Raw genomic sequence first — 24,628 nt, 5'->3', positions numbered from 1 at the left:
AAGAAAGAAAGAAAGAAAGAAAGAAAGAAAGAAAGAAAGAAAGAAAGAAAGAAAGAAAAAGCTTCAAAAGGCACATCCCATGGCTACTTATGGCATGATAAAATGCCCATCTCTATTTTGGTGGGTCTTTGGTAAATGAAAGACATCAATATAAGTGGAGATTCTGGTGAAAGTGGAGTTACAGGATGGCGCTCAATACAGTCTGAGTGTGGCACCCCTTTGAGTGTAGCCCTAAGCTAGAGTGCCTAAAGATTCCAAAGTGGGGATCCTTGCTAACATGTTCTCTTATGTTCTTCTTTTCAGTGACATTCAATGACTGTAAAGGAAATGACAAGCTGAGATTCGATGTCTCCAACCCCTACTTCAAGGTGAAGCCAGATGGGGCTTTAGTCGCACTGAAAAACATATCAGATGTTGGCCCGGCTTTATTCATCCATGGGCGGTCATCTAACGCAGAAGACATGGCAGAAGTTGTGATAATTGGGGGCCAGGACAGCCATGGCTCCTTAAAGGTAATAGGGTTTGGGGATGAAAGAATTCATGGCAACTTGCTGGGTCTTGTGTAACAGGAAACAACTCCCTTCTTTGGGCAGTGGGGTTTTTTTATGAAAGAGTTTCTTGGAGCTAGGAAAATACACTGGGCTGTAGTGTTTATTTTTCATGCACTTATCTTTCCAGGGATGGCTTCTATTGAGGCACAAACCTTGAGAAATGAACAAGACATATGCTGTGTCCCTCATATACTCACAGGATTTCTCTACACTAAAATGTGTATTCTGATCCCCAGGTTTGTGAGCACATTCTACTTAGCCAGATAACTTACACTCGCACTGAAAAGGGGAATGGCATCTTTCCTTTGCCTCTGAGAAGAGGAGAGAAGGTCAGGGAAAGATGACCGAATTGGAACTGGGACTTCTTTTCCCTCCCATCTCCTTTTCTCCATCCTTACCTTCTCCTAGCTACAAAAACCCCCTCAAACTCTCTCAGTACCGTGGAACTTCCCTTTGCATTGTTCAGGCTAGGATCTTTTCTGGTCACTCTTAAGAGGGACATTGGACTCTAAATTCAGTGCCCATTTTTATAATACCAAGCTGTCTTTCCTGGCTCCAGTGACTATGGCTGTGATTCAAAAGATAAACCACCATCACAACATATTTTCAGGAAGGCAGTGATAGAGGAAGAAGGCCCTCGGGTTCCTGCAGCGATAAAGGTGGCTGGCCCCATGGGTTTGTTCCAATTTTAAAAGTCTATTGGTACCTTCAGGAACAAAAGTAACTGGCCTTTGGGTTCCTACCCACTGTAGACAATAGTCCACTTATTAATATTATATTTTATATAGTGACTGTGAATGGTTGTTGTTCCACTGCTAATGATTTGTAAATAGCTGCAAGCTGACATTGGTCAAATGAAGCATCGTGATCCTATAGGTAATGTGTGGTCTTTGTTCATGGCGGTGGCTATGGTTTGGGGCCCAGAAGTAGCTGCTGATAAAAGTTTCTGGTTGTGGGGGTGGGATTAAAAGGTCATTTCCATATCTGACAAGCTGGAACAGAGCCATTTGAGAAAGTTAGACTAATATCTGATCAACTTTAAGGTGCCAATTAGATGAGGGATCTGTCAGGACTTATCCTTCTAATCTTAATACTGCCATCTGGGAAAAGGTGACCTTGGGAAATAAACAAACAAACAAATGAACAACAACAAAAAAACCAAAAAGAACAAAAAAAAAAACAGCCCAACACTAAGGCCTTTCAGGAAAACAAATAAATAAACAAACCTGCTTCTTGGTGCTAAGCAGTACCTCAAGGATCTACAAAAAACTGTATGTCAACTAGGTTATACCCCAAATAGTTGTAGCCAAATAAGGAATGTCAAACAAGCAGGTATTCTAATAAAAGGCAAAGTATTTTAGCAAATCAAATATTGGATTTAGAGTCATATAGACTTGGGTTCAAATCCTGACTCTCAATCTTATTACTTATATGACTTTTGGCAAATCATTGGATCTCTCTCAGCCTTGGTTTCCTCATTTACAAAAAGAAGAACTTAACTCAATGATATCTTAACCTTCTTTCAGTGCCAAATCTGTAATGCTGTTATATGAAATCAAAGGGATATTACCATATTGAATAATGTGATGATGTCACTATTTCTTTATTTTCCTCTGAGGTATCAGTTTGTCCCCAGGATAATGAGACTATAATTACAGGATTATTTCTCCCATTTTCCGAAGGAGGAAACTAAGTCTTAGGGAAGTTAAGTGATTTGCCCAAGGTCATACAGACAAGAAGCATCAGAGGTAGAATTTGAAGTCAGGTTTTCCTGATTCCGGGTAAAGCACTCTGTCTGCCTTTCAACATTGTGCCTAAAGTTAACGAAGTACTTTCCTCATAATAACACTTATAATAATAGCAAAAGCTGCCACCACAACAATAATAGCTTGTATAGATAGCATCTACTATGTGCCAGACACCAAGCTTTACAAATATTTTCTTTTTTGATCCTTACAACAGCTCTACAAGATAGGTTCTATTATCCCTATTTTACATTTGAGTTAAATGAGGCAAACAGGTTAAGAGATGCCTAAGGTCACAAAGCTAGTAAGTAAGTGAGGCTGGATTGCAACTCAGGTCTTCCTGATCCAACACTCTACCATGTATCTGCCTAAGGAAGGAGGTAATGCAAATATTTACTTTATATATGGTATTCTTAGAGAATGCAAGAAGGATAATCTTGATTCTAAATTCAGTAGAATTATTCACACTTTTCAGATTTGGATCAAAGTAACCATCAGAGGGGTCAGGAGTTAGAAATGTGCAATAGGAATGAGGGGGTAATGTCCTCAGGGGATAAAATAAACAGCACCAGGGAATGGTGGAAGAAGCCTCCCTTTACATAAGCAAAGCCAGAGAAGCATCTAGTGGATCTAAACAGCCTAGATTGGGACTGGTTCCTGGGGAGGTCAGTGGACTCAGGATAAGTCAGTGGTAAGACAAGGCAGCCAAAAACTCAGATGCTTCCCAGGCTGCATGAAGACATATGAGGTCCAGAATTAGGGATGCGATAATCCCTCCATACTCTGCCCCGTTCAGACCATTTCAGGAATGTTGTGTTCAGTCCTGGTTGCAAATTTAGAAATTACATTAAGGAGCTATGGTGGATTCAGAAGAAGGTGATCAGAATGGCAAGGGGTCTGGAGACCAAGCCATATCCTTGAGGATCTGTTGAAGGGTATGTTTCTGCTGAAGAAAAAAAAAGATAAAAGAAAAATGAAAAACTTGAGAGGGAAGGGGACAGGGAGGGAAACGTGAGAATTGCTTCTGTGTCACTGAAGAGCTATAATATGAAATATTATAATATATAATATGATTCGAATTGCTCTGCTTAACTCAAGAGGGTAGAAGAACAAGCAGTAGGCAGAAGGAGGGAAACAAGCATTTGTTAAACACCAACTACGCGTTAGTTTCTGTGCTAAACACTTTACAAATATCTCATTTTAACCTCACAACAACCCTAGAAGTTAACTGTTACTATCATCCCTATTTTATGGTTGAGGAAACTGGGGCAGACAGAGGTTAAATCACTTGCCTATCATCACACAACTATGAAGTGTCTGAGATCACCCTTGAACTAAGGTCTCCCTGAGGTCAGGCGCAATGCTCTGTCCATAGCACCACCCTGCTGCCTCTGAAAGTTGCAGAGAGATAAAAACAAACGAACAAACAAAAACACTAAGTGCCATTAGGGTTATCTAGAAGTGGAATTGGGCTTCTGTGGAGGCCCAACTGTGGTGGATTTTCAAGTAAAAAATGCATAAGCCTGATCAGGTACAAAGTGGATTGTCAACCTCTGAGGTCTTTTCCGGCTGAGATTCTAAGCTTTGGAACCATAAGTAGCAAATCTGGCGCCATGAGCAAGCAATAAGAAATGGCTCTTTAAACCAATTTTTGAAGACAAATTCAGTTGCAGTAGGAAGTCCAGGATAATAGTCTCAGTAGGGGTGGATGGAAGGGTGTTACCCTGCATCACTGCTAGAGGGAAGGTAGTAACTGTGGGATACTGGCTCAATGTGTGGAGGTCCTTGGGTACCCTAAGAATACTTCTGGGGAAGGCATCTCAGGGAGAGAAAGAATAAAGGGAAATGAACCAGGGAGGGATTTACCTGAGTTGTGGCTTCCTGGAGGAGTAGGGGGAGGGGAAGAAGTGGGACATCTGGTAGCATCTTATTTTAACTAAGTTTTGCTAAGCTCAATTATTTCTACCCATTAAAGGGACAGGTAGGTACCCTCTCAGTATCCTCTACCATTTGGCATCCAAAGGTCAAGTCCAGCCCAAATCACTCAATCCTAGTTGTAACTCTATTCTTATTCTGCACTGTGTTAACAAAAAGGAGGAATTTATAGTTGCCACCAGACAATTCTTCTTTTGTCCTTAGTATGGGCTATTCTGTCATGTTCTCCATTTGGGATTCTGCAGCTCAGGTACAACATAAAGAAGATATATGGAGAGGGAAAAACAAGTAAACAGACAAAAATCAAAAACAAACCACCTGCATATTTCTTCTGTGAGCTAAAGGAAATAAGATTCAGTAGATTTGACAAAGATTTTCAAGGGTTAACATATGTAATCACTCCTGGTGATTTATTCTTTCTGCTTACAGGCAGTGTAAGATGAGCAAATGCCTTAAATTATGGCAGGAGGGATTTAGGTTAGACATTAGAGGCATCCTCTGGCTGTAAGGACTATAAGACAAAGGGATGAATGTATTCAGAAGGAGCCCAGTGAAATCCAGAGGATCCCTGCAGAGTTTTCAGTCTACTGAGTCTCTCCTTGAGGTGAAGCGTTTTAATGCTCTGATACTCGTACATTTACCAGTGTTTGAGCATATTGGTGGGTGAGTGCTACAGTTATTGTTTGCTTCTTTCAAAGCACAACCGAGGCTGGCTCAATATTCACTCTGCCAATCTCAAGCCAATGGGGACCTGCCTTCAGTCATTTTGTGATAAATGAAAATGATCCTTTCAGAAACCACTGGAATGTGTCTGAAACAAACTGACCAACCAAAATGATGCCAACACATTCTCTCTGCTGTTTCGATGAATCCTGGGTAAGACCCACTTGATGTATCAATATGATAATCAATAGGTTATTAATATCTACTCAACCCTCACAATGAAGAACTCTGGGTGAGACAAAGAAGTACAATATATACTTTTTGCGTTTGAGGGACTCACAGACTGGGCGAGGGGAGACAAGGGACAAGTAGAAAATCATAGAACCATACATTGAAAGCTGGGAAGGACACTAGAGTCTAAATAGTCCAAAATCCTTATTAGACGGATGAGAAAACTGAGACCCAGAGAGTTTAACTGACCTGCCCAGAGTCACACCTGTAGTAATTAAGAGATAGGATTTAAACAAAAGTCCTTTGGTTCCAAATCTGGTTGTTGTAGTTGATATTTTTTTTCTTTTTTTTTCCATTGTACCACACTACCCTGGAATTATGTGCCAAAATGCAATTGACTATGTATGCAATAAGACTTAGTAAGAATGTGAACTAAAGTAATTAGGGAAGTCTTTATGGAGAATATGGAGCCCAAACTGGGCCTAGAGAGATTAATATGAATAAGATAAGTAGGAGAACTGAAAAAGGGGTGTATATCCACTGAGACCAGGAAAAGGGGATATATGGCTGTGGGAATGATGATAATGACATATTTGGTGTACAGCAAGTAGACTGAGCAGAGATAGCGCTTCCATTCAACAATAGATATCTATTGAGCGCTTACTCTGGGCAAGTCATATAAAGTACAGTTCCTGGCTGCAGGGAGCTCATAGATTCAAGTGGTATATGTTAGATAGTAAGAAGAAATCACATTGGATAAGTAGTGTGAGGATAAACTACAGAGGAACTTGAAAATCCAGGGCTGGCTCTGGGATTGATGTAGTAGGTAACAAGGAGCCATTGTCTATTGGGGAACAGTGGTAGTGGTGGTAATCTGATAGCTGTTTTGTAGTTAGAACTTTATCTCTGCATCCTTGCTTCCTTGGCTTCCTTCAAGTTTCAACTAAAGTCTTAACTTCTGCAGAAAACCTTTTCTGAACCCCTTTAATTCTATTGGCTTCACTCTCCATTTTATCCGGTATACATTGGATTTGTGCATAATTGTTTGCATGTTCTCTCCCTCATTAGGCTATAAACTTCTTGGTACCAGGGGCTGTTTTTTGCCTTTTTTTTTTAATTCTCAGAGTTTAGCACAGTTCCTGGCAAGTAGTAGGTGCATAATAAATGAGAGCTAACTGACTGAAACAGTACGCAAAATATTTTAGAGTGAAGAGAAACTGGAGCTTGGGAAATTAAGTTGAAAGCTTAGGTAGAAGGTGTAGAAAATCTGAATTAGGGTGGAAGGTGGAAGGAATGGAGAAGAGAAGACAAATCTGACAAATATTTTCAAGGCTTGGACACAGGAGACGAAGGCTCAAAGTTAGTTCCAGGGTATCTACTGTGTGGAAGGTGATGTCACTCTGGCAAATGGAAAAGTTGATAAGTGAATCCAAGTTAAGGGAAAGATGAGTTGTTCTGTTTTGGACATGTTGAGTTAGTGGTGATGACAGAACATCCAATTGGAGTTCTCTTATAGCAACTGGAAATATAGAACTGGAGTATATGAGATAAGTCGGGGTTAGAGATAGAGATAGAAAAGTGGACATTACCCAATAAAGGAGGTAGATGAAGCCATGAGAGTGGACATGTAGTTGAGAGAGAAAAGAATAGAAAGCCTTGGAGCAACTAGGTGGCCCAGTAGATAGAGCTCCAGCCTTGGAGTCAGGAGGACCTGACTTCAAATCCAGCCTACACACATAACACTTAAACTAACTGTGTGACTCCGGGCAAATCACTTAACCCCAATTGCCTCACCAAAAAAAAAAAAAAATAGAAAGCTTAGCTTTGAGGGGTGGGCATAGGGAGAGCACGTAGTTATAGGATGAAAGGAATAAGATGAACCTAAGTTGTGACCAAGAAAAAAAGTGGTCAGTGGAGTTTGGGATCCAGCCAACATAATATGGTATCATGGAAACCAGGGAAATAGAAAGATTAAAACTTTTCACATTTGAAAATTTCTGTCTCTGGTTAACACAGCTCAGTGCTAATGTGTGGTTTAGCTTGCCATACCAAAGCATAAGACCTCCTTTAATGAATAGATAAGTAGCTATTATACTTACCTACCACAAGTGATCCCAGTTACAGCTTGAAAGGACATGGCCTCAATCTGTGAAATCCTCTTGTCAAGGGTTTAATGACAAACTCTCAGGATATTTCTACATTTCTAATGGTAGCCACTAATGCACAAACTGGCAGGCACTATGTAAGATAACCTTACATCTCAGGCTGAAGAGAAACTGTTTAATTCTTAATCTATTTCCAGGAGAGGAAGGGATTGTTGCTAGAGGGTTTAAAGGATAACCAAGTGTGCCCTGAAAGGTTTTGTATCTACTGAAAGAGAGGGGGATACTTTTACTTAAAAACAGCTAAGGATGGAAGGATCACTTGGTCTTATTTAGATGACCCAACTCTACATACCGGTCAGAGACATATCTGCTCAGTAGGTGATGATTTTCTGTATCAAATCAGTGGGATTCTCTGACCCTCAATATATAGCTTCAAAAGTATATCTGGAAAATGTTTAAATTTTCATTTTTCATGCACAGATGATACACATTACTCAGTCCTGAATGGTGCTTCCTGACCTAATTCTCAAGCCAGATACAAAAAAGATTCATTTTACTTTTCCAAGTAAAGAAACTTCATTTTCATCATCTCAGATTAGAGTCAGAAATGCTGGTACCTATCAAAGGTCTGGATCAAGGCTAGTTGGGAGATGAAAAGTATTGGTTGGAGTGTGTGAATTTGTTTTGACTTCAGATCTAGGTACTGAAGAAGTACTGTATTTAGTCTCTGAACTGAACCATGGGAATGTTCACTTGGTGAGGTGAGACAGAGGCCAATCAAACTAATAATGAAAAATTATGTTTACTATGTGCTTGGCATTGTGCTAAACACTGAGAATAAATAATACTCATAATTATTATTAATAATGATATAGTTAATTTATATAAATTTATAGTTAATTTATATAAAGTTTACTATGTGCCTGGCACTGTGCTAAGCAGTTTACAATTATTATACCATTTAGATTTTATAATAACCCTGAGAGGTAGGGTAGATGCTATTATTATCTCCATTTTACAGGTGGGGAAACTGAAGGAAATGGAGATTAAGTGACTTTCTCAGGGTCACAGAGCTAGTAAATTCATGAGATCAAATTTGAACTCGTCTTCCTGCCTTTAGGCATAGTTACTACTGCCACCTCACTTTCCTTTCGACAATACAAGAGTTAAGGTTTAGGTGGCTCAGTGGTTGGAGTGTCGGGCCTGAAGTCAGGAAGACTCATCTTCCTGAGTTCAAACCTGGTCTCAGACACTAACTGTGTGATCTTGGGCAAGTGACTTAACCCTGTTTGTCTTAGTTTCCTCATCTGTAAAATGAGTTGGAGAATGAAATGGCAAACCACTCCTGTATCCTTGCCCAGAAAATTCCAAATGGGGTAATGAAGAGTTAGACACGACTGAAAACAACTACATAACAAAAATGTCCTTGTTCCTCACCTTTACCTTTTAGAATCCCTAGATTCTTCCAGGATATAGCTCAGATGCTCCTTCCTACAAAAAAACCTTTTCTGACCAGCCCAATTGTTAGCCCCCCTCTCCAAAATTACTGTGTGTATACACCTCACAGGTCAATTAAACATGACAAACAGAGAAGCCACACTGAAGTCTAGTTTTAGGATTCTGCAAAGAGAGAATGGACTTCCATCCCCTTCAGTTCAGGAGTTGTGAGTTGCTTTGGTCACATATGCTTCCTAATGTTGTTTTACTACCATAGTAGATTATTTGCACCTAATCTATTCTCTCTCACAGTCTTTATGTATATGTGTGGGATAGTGCACCCCAGGTTTCTTTTTGCTTTTGTGGGGGCGAATGTTGTATATCAACTTTATCTTACTATTCTTAGCAAATGCTTTTGATAGTAGCTATTGAAATCTTCTATTTGATTATTAAAAGGAAGCACACTAATCTGGGCTCATGAGTTAAAATAATAGGAGTTATTACCCACAAGGTTACCTCTGGAATACCTGTCACTGTGAATGCAAATGGGAAGAATAGGCCAGAGAGGAGTGTTACATTTCTAAATATTGTCTGTGCTTACTTTGCTTTCTCCTTGAAGAATATTTTTGTTTGTTTGTTTGTTTGTTTTGGTGTTGTTGTTTTGTTTTTTTTTTCCTGGGCAAGGACTGTTTCTTTTTTGTCTTTGCATTACCAATGCCTACCATAGTGTTTGGCATATAAAAACCCTTTACTAAATGACTGTCAAATTGATCTAAATTGAGTAGAATATTAGAAATAGGAAGGTCTTTCAAGATCCAATTGTCCTACCTTTAGGCACCCCAATAATATTTGTTTCAGTCAACTCTTCAAGGCTTATTAAGCATACTAAATACTGGACAATATAGCTTGATAACTTATTTTTTATAATTTAAACATATAAACATATAAATTATAAATTCATTACATGAATTCCCAGTCAGTTTGCATTTGCAGGAGAAGACAGATGGCTAAATTCAAATGGCATGCCCAATTTAATCCTCGAATGTATGCATTTATAATTTATAGACACTAGGATGAGAAATACTCTTTTTTTTTTTTTGTGGTGAGGCAATTGGGGTTAAGTGACTTGCCCACGGTCACACAGCTAGTAAGTTTCAAGTGTCTGAGGCCGGATTTGAGCTCAGCTCTTCTTGACTCCAAGGCTGGAGCTCTATCTACTGTGCCACCTAGCTGCCCCTGAAATACTCTCTTCTTATAAGAAGCATGCTATCATCATGAGGTCATCCACAGGTAATATTTATGTACTCTTATACTCTCCCACAACAGTACACAATGGTCTATCTTGTGGTCCTCAATGAGTGCAAAACCCTCAGTGTTTTAGCCTCATCACCTTCTGTCCTTTGCATACCCTCATCTCTAGGCTTCTTCATCTAAAGTCCTGGGTAACCCTTCAAAATCTCTTTCCTTTACTTTAGTGGAAAGAGACGAATGGAGGTTTCAACGTGGGGTGGTAGATAGGGCACTAGACTTGGAGTCAGGAAGACCTGAGTTTGAATCCTGCCTCATGCACTTACCAGTTGTGTGACCCCAGGCAAGTTACTTCTCTGTGCCTCAGTTTCTTTATCTGAAAAAAGATAGGGTTAGATTCAATGGCCTGTAAGTACTTTCTAGCTTTCAATTTATAATCCTATGATTCTATGAATCTATGAAAGTGAACTTGAGAAGGACAAAAACGAACAAACAAACAGATGAGTCAAGTGTAACGTGAATGATAAGTCTGTCAAACTTTAGTGTAGGTGGGGCAGCAAACATGATCTTAAGTCATGTCACTTCTCAATCAAAAGTGGTCCCACTAAAGGCATTTTCTCTTAGTATCTCTTCAAAAATAAAAGCAAAATTATAAATTTATCTAGCAGCTGCCCAGGAGCAGATATGAATGATAACTCCTACAGATAGACTAATATATATCATCAGCTTAAAAATGCAGGAAGATCACGAATTTTAAATCTGATGTTTTTAGTCATGCTGCCTGTGCCTTTCTTGATATTAAGTTCCAGCCTTTCAGGATCCTTGGGTCTGCCTGCTTATCAATGGTAGGCAAATTCTCCTTCTGTTCTTTCAGTATGGAATTGTAGAATAACATTTAGCCAAGTGGGCAAAGACAGGTCACAGATGATTCATTTTTTTCACTTTTGTTATTTCATGCAGTTTTGTAAGTGTTTTCAAGTCAGAAGAATCACTGTTCATGAGAGCTGCAAATAGGATGAGGCAACCAGAAGAGCTCTGATCCAGGGCAATGAAAATTACAAGGTCACTGACAGCATTTTTAGTTCTTTAGCAGAATAGAAACATCTGAGCGTGGACCCTAGTTAGCATGACATAGAGTCAAACTAGAGAGCTTTTAAACAATGGCTTCTTCCTTATACAAGATGTACATGCAGTGTCCCTATTTGCTCTTAGAAGTACCTTCTAGGTATCCTGGGGTGTCTATCACCCTAAAATGAATTGAGAGAATGTTTCATATGATTTGCCTTGGGCACAAAAATTACTAGTTAAGATTCTGCTGTTTAGAAGTATTAGTGCCCAGAGAATATGGCTCCAGTCTCATAAATGATTATTGAATCAACCTACATGCCATCTTTTCTTTGGATTGTCACCATTATTATCCCAATCATCATCTAATCATTGTATTGCCAAAAAGTGGATTGGTTTATTGATTATTGTACTATTGAAGTAGCTATAATAATTGTAAAGGGCATTATATGGTTACATTTTAAAAGAAACGTCTTTAGGGTAAATCAGATGGCTTGGGTCAGGGTCTGATGCTCTGACTTACCTGGAATCACTTGATTTGTTCAATAACATTGACCGAGGCCTAAGTGAGAAATCGTGTCTTGTCTGTTGTCGGTTCATATTAAAGAACATTGAGTTTGGCTTTAGAAGATCTGGGTTCAAAACCTAATTCTATTATCAATCTTTGTTGCCGTGGATAAAGTACTTCCTCTTCTTGACCTCAGTGTGTTTACTTGTAAAATGAAGCAGTTGTAATCAGAATTGTCTAAGGTCCATTACAGCTCTAAATCTCTATGAGTTTAGTAGCAAAGGAGTTACGAGATAAAGCTGGGAATCCTCAAACTGTACTGATTTAGCCAGCTTGGTAATTTAAAAACACTATAAAATACCATCACCTAAGGTACAAGACCTCTCCTGTTACTATCAAGGAAAATGAGTATCTGTCTATCTGTTATTCAGATTGAGCTTGCAAATTACCGTACAGCTTGGAAATTGAGCCTCAAAATTACTTCAATTTTGGTGCATAGCTAAAATGTTATGATTATGACTTCTTACTCCTGATACAGTTAAAATAGTGATAAAAAGACATGTTCTGTTCATTCCCTTTAAGTAGATAACAAACCCTCCTCCTGTTCTCAATACTACACAAACTGTTTCCTGAAGACAAGTTTCTATTAAAATGTGAGATGTTTAATTCAGCACTGGAACTGGTTGCCAGGGTGGTCTGGATAACACAAAGTCTCTATTTAAAACATATATATTGATGCCTTTTCTTTTTTATACCAGTAAAACACAGTCATTTCTTTACATGTCCTCCCACTCTAAGGCAACCCTTCTTTGTAATAATGGGGAAAAAAAGTTAAGCAAGCTGAACCAATACAGCACTTACATATGTTTAGGGATACAACATTATGCACCTCTAAACACCCACCTCTCTTTGTATTCCCATCACTTAACAGGATGCCTGGTATATAGGTGGCACTTTAAAAATGCTTATTGACTGACTAATTAAAAGTAGGGAAGTGTGTTTTATAATCTGTCCTTTTAGAACAAGATTGGTTATTTCTATCTAACCTCAAACTTTCTGTTTTTGAGGGTTTTTTTTTTTAATTTAGTTATTTTGGTCATTCTGCAGCAGTTCTTACATATTTTCCCATGCTCCTCTTTATGTGTTATGGCAAGTTGATATTCCATTATATCTATAAGCCACTTTTTTCCAGCTATTCCATAATTGATGGATAGCAATATCTCTTTCTCTTTAGCTCTTTTTTTTGACTGTAGAAATTCCCTTCTGTGTAATTATTAGAAATTCATTTAGAAGTATTTCTCTTTTAGATTTCTATTCAGGATGTCTGGAGCTGTCCAAGCAGATTATTAAGGCACCATGTACACGTTTACACAATCTTAAATCATTCAAGTGCTTTAGAGATATATGGTAAGAGCCGAGCTTGAAGTTACCCAGAAAATATTACCAGAGGGCTGGTTCTCTAGTGATTACAAATAAGAATTAGAAAAATCTGAGTGGATACTGGGGGGATGCTGGGTAACCAAATGAATTGATATTTGGTCAAGACACTGTGATTAAACCCTTTTTACTCATGTGTAATGTCTCTAGGTCTTTATTAGCTGGTGACCAAGAGCACACAGTTATGTCTCTATCTCTAGAAACTCAGTACTTATGAATAAGGCTTCAATGTCAGCGCAAAGAACAAAACAAAACAAAAACAAAAATAACCCAAAAAACCTAGAGACTCCTCCTCCCCTTCATAATCACCAAAGGCCTGATTTCCTAACATTTCTCTGTCTGTCAGATCTGAGGCCCTGGGAGATTCTATCTAGTGTAAACCAAGTTTTTAAAACTAGGCCAGGTTCCTTCAAAACCAATTCACAACCACCATCACTTTGCTGAAGTCCCTATCCAGTGTCCTGAATATTTATGAGTAGTGTATTAGTTTTCCCTCTTTTACTTTTCCCCCTTACTCTTGGGAGAGTAAGGCTAAATCTGCCAAGCACCTCGGGGACAACTTTCTCCTGTTTATAGCCTCTCTTCTTTCCCATCACTTCACAAACTCTGGTCCATATGCATTCTCTGCAGAAACTCCTTTCTAGAATTATACCTGCCTTTCTTTTTCTTAGCCTAATGAATTCATAAACAACTATGAATATCAAAAATTGGGGACAGCATACACTCCAGTGCTTAGAGAGTCTACTCCAAGATTCCTGTCAGCTATTCCTTTGGGCCCAGCAGTATAGAAATCAGGGCGGAGGATAAGCTGGAGCAGGAGATGTCATGACTAATGATGACATTTACTGATCTGGGCCAACAGAAGGTTTACTTGAGGGAGAGAGATGACATGGTGTTGTGTTACGTGAGAAAAAAACTAATTTCAAGGTCATAAGATTCATGGTATGATAAAGAAAGCAAAAGACTTAGAGTCATAAAAAAATCTGGTTTCAAATGCCACCTCAGACACTTAAGAAGTGTATAACCCTTAACTTCTCTTGACTTCAGTTTCCTCATTTGTAGAACAGGAACTTCAACTGATGAGTCTCTAGCATCCCTTCTAAATTTATGGTCGTATTGTACAGCCCATAGTGATTCTGGACTTATTCTCTTAAAACCATTAGCATTGACAAGTTGGGTCCCCAGAATGTGACTTTAAACCCCCTTAGAGTTTTCAGAGTAACCCAAAGGAGTTATGGGGTTTGCTCCAATGCTATTGGCTCAAGCCCTGTTTCAATGTGTTTCGTCCAATGTCATCACTATAATTAGTACAGTAACATCATCTAGGGCAGCTAAGTGGTGCAGTGAATAGAGTGCCAGACCTGGAGTCATGGAGATTCATCTTCCTGAGTTCAAATCTAATCTCAGACACTTAGTAGCCAAGGACCCCGGGTAATTCACTTAACCCTGTTTGCCTCAGTTTCCTCATCTGTAAAATGAGCTGGAGAAGGAAATGGCAAACCACTCCAATATATTGGCCAACAAAACCCCATTTGGGGTCATGAAAGTCAGTCAGACACTACTGAAAACAAAAAGAATGAACAATAACAATATCATCTAACCAATTAACATCATTTACCTTTTAAAGGGGTATTTATGAAAAAAACTATAACAATAACAAAAATATAAAAACATCTCTCTGAACCTGGGTATAATCTCCCTCTAATTTGGTCCCTGAAGAGAGTGGGGTCAAAGTTAAAAGTGGTAGCTACATTCTTCTTATCACAAAGTTTACTTCTGGGCAAATTGTGACCAATGGATGATGATGAGTCACTTCCTTGCTTATGGGACTTAGTGTCTCAGCTTCCAATAAACTCTGTTATGGACTCCAAATTATGCAACTCTGGAGGCTTCTCTTGTGGTTTTTTAAGTTCTCCAAAGTCCTTTACAAAAGGAAAGTGGGGCAAGGCCATCCCAGACACAGGCTTGTCTAGGAGACCACGTTTCGGCAAGCTGGCCTAATGGATAGGAAGAACACCCCTCCTTTGGAGGGGTAATTCTTACAATTACTGGACAGCAGGAGGGGAAGAGAAGGACTTTTCCCATTGGTTTCTTTTATATACACAATTTCTGCTCAGCAGTCAACCAAAAGAATTCTCTTCACCATATTGTAAGCAGACAGCTACATTCAAAGACTATCTCTCCGTTCTCTGAGGTGGAGATCCTGGCCCCTTCATTCCACAATATTATGAACTTTCAAAATCAGAGATGAGAGTATATTCTGGGAGTGGGAATTTTGGAAATTGGAAACTGGCAGGAGCACACTGGGTTTGGAGGATGAATCTTCCAGTTTGGCAATAGTGCTTAAAGGGTTTTAAAGAGAAATAAGGATATACACATAGATTGGATCCACATAATGGAATCAATTGAACAACATGCATTTATTAAATATCTACCATGTGCCAGGTCCGAGGATGCAAAGATAAAAATGAAGCAATACATGACTTCAAGGAGCTTATGGTGGAACAACATGGATGTACTTGAATGACTGCCTAGGAGTTTTTATGTTATCCTATGGGTAACAGGGAGACAGAGAATGCTTTTGGGCAGGGGAGCAACATAGTAAAATACATGCATTACCCACTTCATGTAGTCTGAATTTACTTTGCCAGATTCATGAGATTAACTTCCATGGGATGCAAGAACTTCTTTCTTTCAACTTGACACAGAGTAAAGAGCTTCAAAGGTCTATGTGAATTAGTTTGGGTATCATCTTGTCAATGAACTTCTGCCCTTAAGCTAGTTCCAAGCTTTAATTAATCTTATTAGTGCTGATAAAGCAGGGCTTTGCTGATTCAATTACTGACATCAAAAGGAAGAATGGAGAGAGGGTTGGAGCTCCCATTAGGGAGAAGAAGCTGGACATGAGGCTTAAGCAGCAGCACAGAGGGAAACATCCTCTCTTCGTTGTATATTTCAGATATACGTGGGACCTTAATAAACATGATGGCATACTTCTCTCTTTATTTTCCAGGCAATTGGGTCTCAGGGAAAAGGTTCTGGATTTAGAGTCAGGAGACCAGGACTTGAGTCCAGGCTCTGATACTGACTGTGTAATACTAACCAAATCACTCAACCTTTCTGGGTCAATTTGCTCACCTGTAAGATGGAAATTATGATACTTCCACTTGAGATGAAGCTAGGTGGTGCCAATGGACAGAGTACCTAACCTAGAGTCAGGAGTACTTGAGTTCAAATACAGCCTCCAACACTTAATAACTGTGTGACCCTGGATAAGTCACTTAACCTCTTTTTGCCTCAGTTTCCTCATCTGTAAAATGGGGATAATAATAGCAACTACCTCCAAGGATTGCTATGAAATAATAATTGTAAAGCTATTATAATTATTATGATTATCTACCTTGCAGAAGATTGTGTAAGGAAAGCCTTTTGCCGTCCATAATCAAGTGAAAATTACACCATTTGAACTCTTAGTATTGTTATTGTTTTAGGCTTCTTTAATTCATGATAGGAGAAGGCTCAGCCTCCCTGTTTCTCTGCAGCAGGTCCATTTTATACACCATGTGAACTGTTTATCAACCACTGCAGCCTGAGATCATGCTGCCTTAAAAGTTGGCTGCCGATAACAGCAACTGTTTCACACCTGTTTGCTTTGAACAGACTTTTATGCATATAAAATACAGGATGTTCCAAAAATCTTAGTGCAGTTTTAAACTTTAACAGTTTGAAGCTCTATATCTAGATTTTATTGTGTACAGATTAACGACAATGTACTTTTTAACCAATCAATCAATAAACATTTATTAAGTAACTACTACACGCCAGGCAATGTGCTAAGTGCAAAAAAAAATGGCAGAAGTCAGCCTACCTGGCCATTGTGAGGACTGTGTCTTAGGGTTCCATGTGTCTCCGTTGCTCCTCGATCTGGCTCTTTTGCCGTTTGACTCAGATTCTTTTGTGCCATTGAGGAAAAGTCCTCTGAGAACATCAATACGTACCTTATACTCTCCCTCAGGTTTTTACATTAAAGGAAAATTGGCTTTCAATTTACAAAGTGATAACATGGCAGAATAGGTAGTGTTTTGGACATGGAGTTGAGACACCTAAGTTCATGTGATGTCTCAGACACTGACTATCTCTGTGATACTGGACACATCACTTAACCTCTTACAATCCAGAGCTCATCCCTGTACACCACTAGATTCTCATCTCTTTCTTTTGTTAGACTGAGGTATTGGGTATGCCTGATATGTATCATAGTTAGGTGGCAAAATGAATAGAGCTCTTGACCTGGAGTCAAGAAGACTGATCTTCCAGAGTTCAAATTTGGCCTCAGACATTTACTAGTTGTGTGACCCTGGGCCAGCCACTTAACTCTGTTTGCCTTAGTTTCTTCATCTGTAAAATGAGCTGGAGAAGGAAATGGCAAACTACTCTAGCATCTTTGCCAAGAAAACCTCAAATGGAGTCACAAAGAGTCCAGCACAACTGAAATGACTGGGCAATAGCAAACAGTCTGTACCATAACCAAAGAAATGCTGTTAAGATTCCTTTCCTTGTGTGGCTCTGCAATATTGCCTCATGTTTTCCCTTCTGCACAAAGGAAATACTCCATTGAGGCTGTAGGTGAATCTCCTGGCACTCTAGAAGCAGCATGGTCTTGTGGAAAGAATAGTGATGTTTTGACCACGGTCAATTCATTCATCACTCTGACCCTCTGTCTTTTCATCTTCATAATGACAGCATTGGACTAGAATGTATCTTCAAGCTCCATTTCTGCTCTAGTGTCTATGAACCTACATTTCAAAGTCCTTTCCAGTGCTGTGGGGTTCTAGAACAATAAAGCCCTGATTTCTGCTGTCTTGAGGGGGTAGGGTGGAGTCCATGTGGGAAAGTGTTCTACATATAATTGGTACTTATTAAAAATTAACTGAAGGGGAGAAAATAAATGGCTTAAAGGGCATAAGTAAGCTTGTTTAAGTATTGCTGGATGCTGCCATTGGGGTATGTTTATGGTTTGAAGTCTGCAATTGTCTGGAATGTAAAAAATATTGTCCTATATTAATTTTTGTCACTTGTTATTTTAAAGTTTTATATTATTATATTGTTTCAATATTTTCAATATTTATTATTTTATTATAATTTATCTATTCATGGAATCCTCAGAAGCTTTGCTTCTCTTTATTTTGAGGTCTCATTTCCTTTCTGATAGAAAGTCCCTCAACTCACGTGTCATCAACAATAAAAATGCAGTCAACAAACATTTGTTAAGTGACCACAGTTTATCGTTCACCACGAAGGGAGTCAACAGTTCAGACTACTAGGCAAGTCTATATGTCCAGACCCCCCCCCAAAAAATAGGGTGATGCTTTTAGCTAGATACACTCAGTACATCAGAGGGATAGTCATTGGGATTATTCTTGTAATTTCATTAGTATATGGAACTTCTGGATGAGTAAACTATCTCTATTGATGCAATTTGCCACCTTCTTAAAGTCTTAGAGAATTGCCTAACACTGAGAGCTTAAGTGACTTGTCTAGGGTCACACAGCTAGTCTGTGTCAGAGGTGGTACTAGAATGCAGGATTTCATGGCTTTGAGGCCAGTTCTCTATGTTCTCTATACCAGGCTGTCTTGACAATATGTTATTAAATTATAGAATTATAGATTTAAATTTGTAAGAACCCAGAGGTCATCCAGTCCAACCCCCTATATTTATTTACAAATAAAGAATCCAAGATCCAGAGAGTTTAGTGAAGTGACTTGCCCAACATTACACTGTAGTGTGGACAAAGCTTCAGACTTCAAATCCAGTGTTCCTTCCACTTAGCACCATACTGGGAATAGCTTAATTTCTTTTCAGTGTTCTATGTGGTCAACCTTTTTGGATTAGCCTTGTCTTCGCTGATGCTAATGCAGTCCTGTCATGCAAATGAAAATAAATCAAATATTTTAAGAGAAGAAAATGGTCAGGGACATTAGAAACATGAATAACTTACACAGAAATAGTTCAGGCAGCTAACTTCAGCATGTTAACTCACTGGATGATCCATAGGCTACATTTATATGAGTTAATGTTTATTTCTAGAAACCTTCACCAAAATAAGCAAGCAGCAGCAAATGCCCCATTATCCTCTGTTTGGCTAATGATGCATTATTTAGCATCATAAAAACCTGAAGATTTCTTATGGATGCATTGCTACAAATTCAAACTGTCAACATTTCTTTGCAAAGGAAACGCCTACAATGATAAAAGGAAAAAAAAAATTGAAGATTAACAATGCTGGCCCATAGATTTTCATCTCTCCAGGAACACTGTCATATAAGGTATAAAACAGTAATCCATAGTCTTATAGGAAATATGCCATTAAGAGACATAAAACATTTAAGAACATTTGGGAAAACAAAAACAGAACTCCCACAAATGAAGTCTTAAATGAGGATAATAGCAAAGCTATACCAACAGCAGTTATCAAGTGAAGTACATTTTTTAAAGGAAAGTTTCATGGAACATTCTTATTTCGTATGCTAAGTAAAGACTGGTAGATAAGCCACTCTCAGGGAAGGGAGATCTTTAGAACACCTTGTAGAAATAACCTCATGATGTTATGGGTCTCAGAAAATTCACCCTGTCAGAGACTCCACTGCCTTCATTATTGACTTCTAGCTTTTCGTAACAGCAAGTGACCTCAAGGAGACCTTGAGAATGTCTGTGACTAGAAGGAAAGGATTTAAAGTTGAGAATTTCTTTGCATCTTTACCTTCTATTTTTTGGCCAGACAAATAGGCTGTGGACTCTCTAGCTGGTGACTCCAAAACCAGAATCACTTAAGAAAGATTTGTTGGGTACAAAGAGTGTCATGTTTGATAAAGAGCTAGTATTGGAATCAGGAAGGCCTGTGTCAAAATTCTGCCTCTGCCACATACAGGGACATATATGTCCCTGATTACTTACTGTGATTTAATGCATGCCAAGTTACTTGATCTTTCAGTGCCACAAGCAACTAAGAGTAAAAGTTGCTGAGCAGTACTAATTTGTATTTGTGGAGGGAGTTTCTCTCCAGGAGTACTCTGTACTGATGAAATTAGGAAGAAAGAGAGAGAGAAACAGAGAGAGAGAGTAGGGTGGGGGAGGGAGGAGGGAGGGAAATAAGGAAGGCAGGAAGGAACTCCAAGGGGAAAAAAAAGTAAGGGCTTAAAGAAAGAAAAGGGAAGGGAAAGGAAAGAGAAGAGAAAGGAAGGGAAGAGAAAAAAAGGAAAAGAAAAGGAAAAAAAGAAGGGAAGGGAAAAAAGGGGATGGAATGGAAGGGAAGAGCAAAAAAAAAGGAGTAAAGTAAAAATAAAAAAAGAAAGAATGAGAGAAAGAAAGAATGAAAAGGAAAGAATGAAAGAAAGGTTTGAATATTGAAGTAATGAAAGAATTTAGAGCTGGTTTATGGTTGACATGAAAGCTAATGTAATTTTAGGCTGCAATGAGAGGCATAGTGTCTAGCTATAAGGCAATTTTTGCAAAATGCTTTGTAAACCTTAAAATACTATATGAATTTGAGTCTGTTAAAATGAGGAAGGGAATGATCCTTTTGCATTTTGTCCTGCCAGATCATATCTAGAGTATTGTGTTCAATTCTGGACACCGTATTATAGAGAGCACATTAACAAAGTAGATTTAGAGGAGGGCAGTTGGTATAGTGAGGGTGCTAACAACACCAATAATGGGGGTAATGATGATGATAATAGCTGGCATTTATATGCAAGGGTTGGAAAAGGCCCTGGGAACAAATTCCATTGTTTTGTGCCTAGTACATGGTGCCGAGTACAAACTTAAAGTGCTATATACATGTTGGCTATCATCATAATTATTATTTTCATAAAGAAACAGATATTTTTAAAAAATGACAAAACTTTCTTTCACATGTGGATTATGTACTCCAAAGGGTATTCAATGATAATGATAGCTCTTATTTATATAGAGCATTAAGATTTGCCATGTGCTGTTCTTTCTCATTATGACCTTTACATTAGGGAGGGGAATTGTTCTTATCCTCTGTTTTCTAGATCAGGAAACTGAGGCTCAGAGTCACAGAAAGTCACACAGCTCTTTGGTGGGGCTTAGACTCCGCTTCCTACCCACCCCCCACCACCTATCTTCCTCTGGCTATTCAAAGCCTTTGATTTGAACCTTTTTTATGTGTTAAAATGTTCTATTTTATTGTTTAGTTATTTATAAGAATATCCTAACCCCTACACCCCACTAGTTTAAAAGTATCTATAAGCAAGTACCATTTCTTATTCATTTTTGAATCTTGCCAGAGCACCAGGTAAATTGACTTGCAATTATTAAGTTTTCAATTAATTTTTGAATGATTGAAGAGATGAATACCCCTTTATTTGGTCTCATCCTGAAATGTATACTTGGAATCAACATCATGCCTCTTTCTACTACCTTCCTGGTAGCTGATACTGGGCCCTGAATTTGGCTGTCCCCCTTGATTCTGAATTCTTGAATTTTTCTCCCTAGAGTAGCTTGTCTCTTTTTTGGCCTGCCTCACTCTGAAACTAACCATGGTTAGGTAAGTCTTAACTATGACAGATAGTATTTGGAATTACAGCACATGGACAACATTGAATTCCAATTAACAAGCATTCATAAAGTTTCTGCCATGTGCCAGGGTTTTTTTTTTTTTAATTTCAATCTACCTGGTTTTATGAGGAAATATGAATTGAATCTTGAAAAATGTTATGAAGTTTTGTTACACTCTCTGAAGAGAAATTAGAGAACACATAAGTCTTCAGACAAAAGGATCATGGTAGCAGATCCTATGCCTAGTAGAAAAAATGAGGCTTTGCTTGTGGCTAACCTGTCCTTTCTAAGGAAATGTCTACTTTTCATCACCAGGTTTCAGGACTTTGATGTCCAATAGTTCATCATTCACTCTTAGTGTTCTCATTGCCTGAAAAAATCAAAATGATGCTTTTGATTCTGACTTCTTGCCCGACTTCTAAGGATGGATGTGAAGGATGTCACCCCAAGGAAAGCTCTGTCCACTGAGTCAGAGTTGATCTTGAGATACTCCTCTCATCAGCACGTTCTCATTGACTCCATAGTTCATAGGGAGGGTAGAGGGTGATGTTGATGATGAGTTCCCAGAATACAAAAAGGCATGAGAAACAAGTTTAAAGTCTGCCTCACATTACTGATTTTCTACTAATTCCAATATTTTGGATCACTCTCCAACATAATGGTGTCTGTAGTGAAAGTATTTCTCAGGGAACCAATCCAATACCCAACATTAGCAGTTTCTGTTGATTGGATTATGTGTATTCTGGGGACCTACCACAGGTTCTGTTACATAGAGGTGTCTCTTCTGCAGGACAGTCTAATCTTGAATAGCAGGGGAATTACTTTCTCCAGTTTTAAAACCAAACCAACTGACAACAACACTTGAAATTGTGGTGGTGGTGGAAATTGGACAACAGATTTCCTCATAATGGAATCTACCCCCAGGATAGCTCCTGTGGCCAGAGTAACCAGACAGGGAAGGAGAAAGTTATAGGAGGGAAAGTAGCAAGGAAGGAAATAGTGCTTCTTCTGAGGTGGCAGGAATGAATACAGCATCATTCTTTGGGTTAGAGTGAGCTCTGTGAAGTAGTTCAAATCTGTCTTCAGTGACCCCTACTTTAGTGAACCTCTCCATTCAACAATGCCCAAATCCAATACCCAACGTCCCTGGTCCCAGAGGGTACCCTCCCCATTGTGACAACTTACATAGGCATGCCTTACAAATTTTCCATTATTATTTCCCTAGTAAATATTTATATTTACATATACATTTATATATATTATAAAATATATTTATATAGTAAATATATAATAAATATATAAATATATTTTATATATCCCCATTATAATTTCCCTAGTAAAAAAATGACTTTTCTATATCCAGTTTCTAATAATCATTTATATCTCATTTATACAAAAGTTCATGTTTTTAAGAAGGCTCTACATTCTGCATATCTGGAACTGATTTCAGAAGCTATCTCCTTAACATTCCACCTAGAGCGGGGATTTGTGTTACAGCCTTCTGGAAAGTGGTCACATACCTGCTTCTTAAACACCTCTATGGATAGGGAGCTCACTACCTTTTGAATTAGCTAGGTCTTTTTTTTTAAAATTCTAATTGTTAAAAAGTTATTTATTGATTGTGTGTGTATTGGGTTGACATTTTTCTCCTTGTATCTTTCATCCATCCTTAATACTACATTCCATATTTACATAAGCTTTAGAGTTTATAAAGAGCTTTACATACATTAACTCATTTAATCCTTATAAAGGCCCAGTAAGTTAGGCAGACAAGGCAGATATTGCTATTTGTATTTTATCCAAGAGGAAACTTAAGGCTTATTAATGCTTAATGAGGGATCACACTGATGGGAAAATCTAATAGCATAGATTTGAACCAGATCTCTTGACCCCAGCTATACACAAGGTCAAGTTCAGGCAGGTCCTTTACAACCTTCAATGAACATTGTATAATTGCCTCTTAGTTCCAGATGATTTTAGTTAAACATAACTTCCCCCTGAACTATGGTTGTATGGTACTGCTCTCTGTTTCCACCCTTGGCTCAAAACTGAGATGAAAGGGTGGGTTTGATCAATTGTGTCTTATCTAAAAAGTATTGTGTAAGGTAAGAGGATTTAGAATTGGGAAATACTCAGGATATAATTTATGCCGTAACTTTCACTTTATAGAGTAGGAAACTGAGACTATCAAGGAAAAAGGACTTGCCCAAGGCCATACAGGTTCATTCCCCAGCTCAGAAATGTTCAGTGGATTCCTATGGCTTTTAGGATAAAACACCATCTCCTTCACTTGGCATTTAAAGCCATCCACAATCTTATTTCACAATACTCTATGGAATCTATGTTCTGACCCAGATGGACAACTTTCTGTTCCTGAACTTGACTTTCCATGTCCTATCTCTCCATCTTCACTAAAGCTATTTATTCCTTGAATCTAGAATCAATTGCCTCCTTCCCTCTACCTCTCAGAATCCTTTATTTTCTTCCAAGCTCAGGTCAACTGCTTCTTCTTATATGAACCCTTTCTTGATCCTTTGAAGGTATTAAAGCTTTCTCCTCCCCTCTCCCTAAATATAACATGTTTACTTACTAATGTGCTTTTTTTGGAATTCACTTATCAAGGTGCTTTACAGTGGAATATAAATAAGATATAAGCTCCTTGAGGGCAAGAACTATTTCATTTACAACATAGTGCCATAAACATGGTAGGAGTTTAATAAATATCTGTTGAATTATTTGCTGATAAGTTTCCTAGCTGGACTTTCTGTACTAGTAAAAACAACAACAACAACAGAAGAAAAACAAACAAACCTGGAAACAAATGGGATGTCCATTAATTGGAGGAATAGCTTGATAAGTCATGATAGGAAGGGAGGGGACACACTGGGTAGAGTGTTAAGTTTTGAATTAGGAAGACTTGAGTTGAAATCCTGCCTCAGACACATAATACTACTTGACTCTGGGCAAATCTCTTAATCTCCCTTATCTTCAGTGTTCTTATCTGTAAAATGAAGATAATAGTAGTGCTTATTTCACAAGGCTGTTGTAAGGCTTAAACGAGTTAACATGTAAAGGTTTTCATAAAAGTACTATAAAATGATAGTAATTATTATTATTGTATA

The 24,628-nt window shown here is 38.4% G+C and overlaps 1 protein-coding gene across 2 annotated transcripts in view; it reads left to right on the top strand.

Moving 5' to 3' along the window:
* The window catches only part of CDH13 (cadherin 13), a 1,255,388-nt gene that overhangs the window by 426,434 nt on the left and 804,326 nt on the right, over positions 1-24,628 (top strand). For both annotated transcript variants that reach the window (XM_027850548.1, XM_027850547.1), the window contains exon 3: positions 304-512. In XM_027850548.1, coding sequence (XP_027706349.1) covers positions 304-512 — 209 coding nt within the window. The remainder of the gene's footprint in view (positions 1-303; positions 513-24,628) is intronic.

Source organism: Vombatus ursinus, unplaced genomic scaffold, assembly GCF_900497805.2.
Source record: "Vombatus ursinus unplaced genomic scaffold, bare-nosed wombat genome assembly UNPS02009062.1, whole genome shotgun sequence".
NCBI classification, from domain to species: domain Eukaryota; kingdom Metazoa; phylum Chordata; class Mammalia; order Diprotodontia; family Vombatidae; genus Vombatus; species Vombatus ursinus.
The sequence above is the reverse complement of the archived record's forward strand: the minus strand, read 5'-3'. Positions and strand labels throughout refer to the sequence as shown.